This window comes from Maniola jurtina, chromosome 18 (genome assembly GCF_905333055.1).
Source record: "Maniola jurtina chromosome 18, ilManJurt1.1, whole genome shotgun sequence".
NCBI lineage: Eukaryota > Metazoa > Arthropoda > Insecta > Lepidoptera > Nymphalidae > Maniola > Maniola jurtina.
In genome coordinates, this window is record NC_060046.1 from 2,873,876 (window position 1) to 2,881,439 (window position 7,564).

The 7,564-nt window shown below is 35.0% G+C and overlaps 1 protein-coding gene across 1 annotated transcript; it reads left to right on the top strand.

Annotated features, from left to right (window-relative positions):
* The first annotated feature begins 538 nt into the window (after window positions 1-538).
* LOC123874616 (salivary glue protein Sgs-3-like) lies at window positions 539-6,286 on the top strand. Its single transcript, XM_045920105.1, has 3 exons — window positions 539-589; window positions 1,131-1,511; window positions 5,618-6,286. Exons 1-3 carry the CDS (start codon window positions 539-541, stop codon window positions 6,284-6,286), a joined length of 1,101 nt encoding a protein of 366 aa, XP_045776061.1.
* Window positions 6,287-7,564: the final 1,278 nt, after the last annotated feature.

Here is a 7,564-nt window from a genome sequence, read left to right on the forward strand (position 1 = left end):
TTCGTTTTTGTTAGCTTTAAATCCTGTAATATAAATAGAAGTTTAAATTAATGTTATAGATTGCAACGTTAACCCACCGCATTATGGTCACAAGAGAATTCCTGCCATTGTGATTAATGGAAAGGGGTCACTCTCAGCAATGAAGGAATAGGACTATTAAGAGGGGTCTCTCCGTCACCTGCTCCATACAAACCAGTTCCAATTTGATTTGAATACAAAGCAACCAAAGTCCATAAAATTTTGCAGACATATTCTAGAAACTAATATCTATGCCTGTGGTTTCCCAGATTTCTGTTAAAATATTCGGCTTCAAAGTTACGCGGTCTTAAAAATTTACATACAAATCCTTGAGCCACCGTAATTTTAAAACTGCATATTTTTAGAAAAATCTAAAACACGACAGGCATAGATATTAGTTTCTAGAATATGTCTGCAAAATTTCATGGACTTTTGTTGCTTAATATTCAAATGAAATTGGAATTACGATTGTATGGAGTAAGTGACAGAGAGAGCCCTGTTAAGAAGAATAGACTTGCTAATGCCTGGCATACGTTTCAATAAGACTTGCTTGCCACCGCATATTTTACGAGTACGTTGAAGGTACTATGATCATTAACTTTGGCGCAAGTCCCAACGATAACTGTACAAAATTTCAACTCAATCGTGTGAAAGATGCGTGAATGGATAAGGGAAGAGAGGACAGATTAAAAAAGTTTATTTTAATAAGGAGATTGGCGAATTCCATAGAGTTTCAGACCCAGACTAACAGGACAGTGAGCCTCAAGTCCACGTTCACGAATCACACTTCTCATGCTTGTTCTAGTAAACCAGTCTAACAAAAAACTTCATCAAAGACTATTAAATAAAGTTGGGAGAAAAAAGATATTCGCTTGTATTGCCATGTAACGGTTATTTATAATGTGTGCTTGTGAATAATTATATTATTGATCCCCATCTTCTAAAAATATCAGGCTTACACAGAAAAATACACTGAAAAATATTATTAAAATTAAATGATTTCTGAATCTGAACGGTTTTTAAAAATGCTGGGTCCCAATTCGCCAACCTCCTTTAGAAGATTAGGAGACAAGATATCATACTTAGTAAATAGATATTTTGTTTTATTTCAGTTAGTGTTTTCTGGATCGACTTCAGCAAACTCTACCGTGTTGATTGATTCATTCCGGTACATTGCTCCATCGTTTCACGAAAATTTATGTACGATATATAAAGATGAACAAACTACTACAACAAGTAAAGCAACAACAACAACGACTACTACTACGAAAGCACCGACTACAAAAACTACTACCACTGAAGCACCGACTACAATAACTACTACCACTGAAGCACCGACTACAAAAACTACTACCAGTGAAGCGATCACTACAAAAACTACTACGGAACAGCCAATTACTACTACAGAAGTGTCAAGTTCAACCACAGTAGTGACTACTCCCGAAAAACCATCAACATCTACGGCAGCCACAAAACCGCCCATATCTTCCACGGTAATAACGCCAAGCGCATCTACTGAAACACCACGTCTCTCTATATCTCTGCAAAAAAAATATTACAAAGAGGTAAACGCTAATATAATGAAATATTTGAAGTAGAACTTATCGTCCATCTTTTGCTGAAATATTAATAATATAATTTATTACGCTCTGTATGACACAAATGATTAAAATCTTAATCAAAAGGTATACAACTGAAATTTTATTAAAATAAGCCAGTTTATTAAGATCTCCGTATCCAAGTCCCGTTATAGTACATTCTATACTCAGCACATAACCACAACCTTGACGAGCCTTTTCCCACGACATCCGTATGCTAAATTAAGTTTAATGGAGAGTCTGCGTTGTATAGAAAACATACTGTACTGTATGCAGAACCTTAAGTTTCTTCATCTAGTTGTTCGTGCTGTAGGTACGTTGATACCTAAATATCAGAAAATCGGTTTCTTCTTCTATGTTAATTAACTATGTGATGCCTGCAGCTTCGTCCGCGTTGATTTAGGTTTCTTAAAATCTCATAGGAACTCTTAAACTTTCCTGAACAAAAAGTAGCCCGTGTCCGTCTCTGAAATATAGGCTATCTCTGTATGAAACGTCGAAATCGGTTAACTAGATGGGCGTGAAAAGCTAGCAGACAGACAGACAGAGTTGACAAGAGTAGGACACACTTTCGCATTTATAAGATATATTAAAGGATATACATATTGTATAGATTTTATTTTTGTGCCTTTACATTATATTTATAATTATGTAGAATAAAAAATGTTATTTCGATCTTTTATTTAATCCTTTCCGTATTGATCAATCAATACCATTAATCCTACTGCACTGGTACGAGTTTAATAGAAAATATGATCAATTAATTCTACTAATCCTAATACCTGCGACTAGCTTGTGCTCGTATGAGACTATTTTTTATCAACAGCATTAAAAGTATTTCCATTAATATTTTCAAACGATTTTTTTGACAATTGTTTTTGAAGTAGCTTACCTACAGTGATGAACGCACAATTTTTATTTATTAATTTACCTATATACTCGTCCATAATATTCTATATTCATCATCTGGCATCTAATCTTACGTTCGTGTATTTCATTTCAATTCCTTATATATGGAAATACAAAATAAATATAGTGCACCTACTTAATTATACATATTATAGTCAAACAAACTTATACAAACAAATTGATAAATCTTAGAAGCGGAGACCAGTGGGCTGGGAATAGGGTGACAGGTTGAGGAACCGACAAACTAGAGCCTCAATAGCTCAACCGGTAAAGGAGTGGACTGAAAACCGAAAGGTCGACGGTTCAAACCCCGCCCGTTGCACTATTGTCGTACCTACTCCTAGCACAAGCCTGACGCTTAGTTGGAGAGGAAAGGGGAATATTAGTCATTTAACATGGCTAATATTCTTTTTTAAAAAAAAAAAAAAAACTAAGCTGAAAGTGTGTCTGTGCATTGTCCTCAACGCAGGGAGGAATGATCAGCGACTATGGATCATGGAGGGGCTTTGGTGGATAACAGGTAACAAAGACGTCTAAGAATTTTCGGTCAAAGTAATTCTCATTCAAAAAGTCTAATTTTTGTTCGGAACACTTGTATCATAGCAACTCCCTGTTAAACACCCTTAAACTTTTATATGTCTTGCCCGTGTCTGGCAGGATATTGCCAGGATAGCTGATGGCCATGATTTTATACGCGTAGGTACCTATAGCGTGAAATTTTGATTTTGGGTTTTGATTTTGTTTTTTGTATGAAATGTTTAAATCTATATCCTAGATAGCAGAGGTACAAGCTTTTTCTATACCAAAAACATTAAAAGGGTAGCGCTCTAAAAGATAATATATAAAACACTGATACACTCTAATTAATAATATGGAAAAGGTGAAAAATATTTTATAATTCTTTATGACATTTTGGGAATTAAGTACATAGCTAAGGAGCCGGTGATATAATTTACGCTGAGCTGGTGATATAATTTACGCTGAATGTTTATCATTTTAATGTAAGTAGTTCATTAGATATAAACTGAGTTTCTAAAGGTTAGATAATCCAACTGAGGAATTTATTTGACAGGGTTCCTTTAGAAAAAAAGTGTTAAGACACCAACATTATTACTTAAGAGATTATAATCTTGACTATGCCCGTGACTTCGCCCGCGTGGATTTAGGTTTTTTGAAATCCCGTGGGAACTCTTTGATTTTCCAAGATAAAAAGTAGCCTATGTGCTAATCCAGGATATTATCTATCTCCATTCTCAATTTCAGCCAAATCCGTCTAGTAGTTTTTGCGTGAAGGAGTAACAAACATACACACACACACATACAAACTTTCGCAGGTTTTCTTACGGTGTTTTCCTTCACCGTTAAAACAAGTGATATTGTATTTTAATTGATTAAAACGCACATAACTCCAAAAAGTAGAGGTGCGTGCCTGGGATCGAAGTGCCGATCTTCCGAATAGGAGGCCGATGTCTTAACACTTCGCTATAATCGCTCATAACGTAACTTTAATCACCTTAAATTTTCCTTAAGCATCTTAATCACCTTAATGATTTAAATTTACCGCCACCAGCTCTATATCAATATTTTAAACTGATATAAACACTGAACTCGAATTAAATTCATAGTATGAATCCAAATATAAGTTGAGTTTGACATCTTTTTTCTAATGATGTACCGTTATTGTTTTTTGTTGTTACTTGTTTGCAATGTTGTACTCTGTAGGGACTGTGTGACTGAGGATTTTGAGAATGGCTTCGGAAGTAACTTTACTAACACTGTTGGGAGGTGCACTGAAATCCGCATGTGGAATATCCAGCAATATTTATCATTGAATATGACAAGTCCCCATCCAAGAAGTACTCGTTTTATCACACCGCAGACAAACTTGTGGACATGCATGGCATCGTTTAAATTCACAATAACTGGAGGCGGGACTTTAGAAGTCAACAGATTTGCTATTTCAAATGATAATTTTGGAATGTTTGTTGAAATTTACCAATACGTCGTTGGAGGAACTGATCTTCGTATTCGTACTTGGGCCGTCTGGTCTAGTTACATGGATCCTGGTTGGCAAACAATAAGACTTCGCATCCCTGGATCTAACAGTTTTGAAGGCTACGTAAGTCTATTTTACTAATTTATTATTTAGTTGAATTCTTAGGCTTTTGTGAAAGATTGTTTGGTAATGTTGTGATTCGATTTGGTAAAACTAAAAAGAGAAAAACACATGCATCTATAGCCTAGGATTAAGCCTGCGAGATAATAAGATAGAATACATTATTGCGAGTTAATGATTCCATATGTTTCATCATTTATTGTCCACATCGACTGGTACATAAATAATATAAAATATAATTTGACCATAAATTCGCTATAATAATGAGTCTGAATAATATAATATAAGTAAGAATAAAACGTAAAACAACAAAACTTTATGAGATATTATCTACACTTCTACGAGAGGACAGATTAAAAAATTGGTTGTCTGTAAAGTCGGTTTACTGACGATAGTTGAACGTGACAACAAAGGCCGACCGCGGCGTTACCTCGCGTTACCTCGCCTGCGGCGAGGTAACGCCGCATGAGTCATGTTTTTTCGTGCGTGCAGCCGGCTGTATCGAATTATAAGACGTTGTCACGTCAAAAAGTTTATTTTAATAAGTAAAAAATTATATATATACTTAATTAAGGAGATTGGCGAATTCCATAGAGTTTCAGACTCAGACTAACAGGACAGTGAGCCTCAAGTCCACGTTCACGAATCAAACTTCTCATGCTTGTTCTAGTAAACCAGTCTAACAAAAAACTTCATCAAAGTCTATCAAATAAAGTTGGGAGAAAAAAGATATTCACTTGTATTGCCATGTAACGGTTATTTATAATGTGTGCTTGTGAATAATTATATTATTGATCCCCATCTTCTAAAAATATCAGTCTTACACAGAAAAATACACTGAAAATATTATTAAAATTAAATGATTTCTGAATCTGAACGGTTTTTAAAAATGCTGGGTCCCAATTCGGCAACCTCCTTTAGAAGATTAGGAGACAATATATCATACTTAGTAAATAAATATTTTGTTTTATTTCAGTTAGTGTTTTCTGGAGCGACTTCAGCAAACTCTACCTTGTTGATTGATTCATTCCGGTACATTGCTCCATCGTTTCACGAAGATTTATGTTCGATATATAAAGATGAACAAACTACTACAACTAGTAAAGCAACAACAACAACAACGACTACTACTACGAAAGCACCCATTACAAAAACTACTACCACTGAAGCACCGACTACAATAACTACTACCACTGAAGCACCAACTACAAAAACTTCTACCACTGAAGCACCGACTGCAAAAACTATTACCACTGAAGTACCGACTACAATAACTACTACCACTGAAGCACCGACTACAAAAACTACTACCACTGAAGCACTGACTACAATAACTACTACCACTGAAGCACCGACTACAAAAACTACTACCAGTGAAGCGACCACTACAAAAACTACTACAGAACAGCCAATTACTATTACAGAAGTGTCAAGTTCAACCACAGTAGCAACTAATCCTGAAAAACCATCAACATCTACAGCAGCCACAAAACCGCCCATATCTTCCACGGTAAAAACGCCAAGCACATCTACTGAAACACCACGTCTCTCTATATCTCTGCAAAAAAAATATTACAAAGAGGTAAACGCTAATATAATGAAATATTTGAAGAAGATGAATAGTTCAGCAAAAGATGGACGATAAGTTCTAACTTATCGTCCATCTTTTGCTGAACTATTAATAATATAATTTATTACGCTCTGTATGACACAAATAATTAAAATCTTAATCAAAAGGTATAAAACTGGAATTTTATTAAAATAAGCCAGTTTATTAAGATCTCCGTATCCAAGTCCCGTTATAGTACATTCTATACTCAGCACATAACCACAACCTTGACGAGCCTTTTCCCACGACATCCGTATGCTAAATTAAGTTTAATGGAGAGTCTGCGTTGTATAGAAAACATACTGTACTGTATGCAGAACCTTAAGTTTCTTCATCTAGTTGTTCGTGCTGTAGGTACGTTGATACCTAAATATCAGAAAATCGGTTTCTTCTTCTATGTTAATTAACTATGTGATGCCTGCAGCTTCGTCCGCGTTGATTTAGGTTTCTTAAAATCTCATAGGAACTCTTAAACTTTCCTGAACAAAAAGTAGCCCGTGTCCGTCTCTGAAATATAGGCTATCTCTGTATGAAACGTCGAAATCGGTTAACTAGATGGGCGTGAAAAGCTAGCAGACAGACAGACAGAGTTGACAAGAGTAGGACACACTTTCGCATTTATAAGATATATTAAAGGATATACATATTGTATAGATTTTATTTTTGTGCCTTTACATTATATTTATAATTATGTAGAATAAAAAATGTTATTTCGATCTTTTATTTAATCCTTTCCGTATTGATCAATCAATACCATTAATCCTACTGCACTGGTACGAGTTTAATAGAAAATATGATCAATTAATTCTACTAATCCTAATACCTGCGACTAGCTTGTGCTCGTATGAGACTATTTTTTATCAACAGCATTAAAAGTATTTCCATTAATATTTTCAAACGATTTTTTTGACAATTGTTTTTGAAGTAGCTTACCTACAGTGATGAACGCACAATTTTTATTTATTAATTTACCTATATACTCGTCCATAATATTCTATATTCATCATCTGGCATCTAATCTTACGTTCGTGTATTTCATTTCAATTCCTTATATATGGAAATACAAAATAAATATAGTGCACCTACTTAATTATACATATTATAGTCAAACAAACTTATACAAACAAATTGATAAATCTTAGAAGCGGAGACCAGTGGGCTGGGAATAGGGTGACAGGTTGAGGAACCGACAAACTAGAGCCTCAATAGCTCAACCGGTAAAGGAGTGGACTGAAAACCGAAAGGTCGACGGTTCAAACCCCGCCCGTTGCACTATTGTCGTACCTACTCCTAGCACAAGCCTGACGCTTAGTT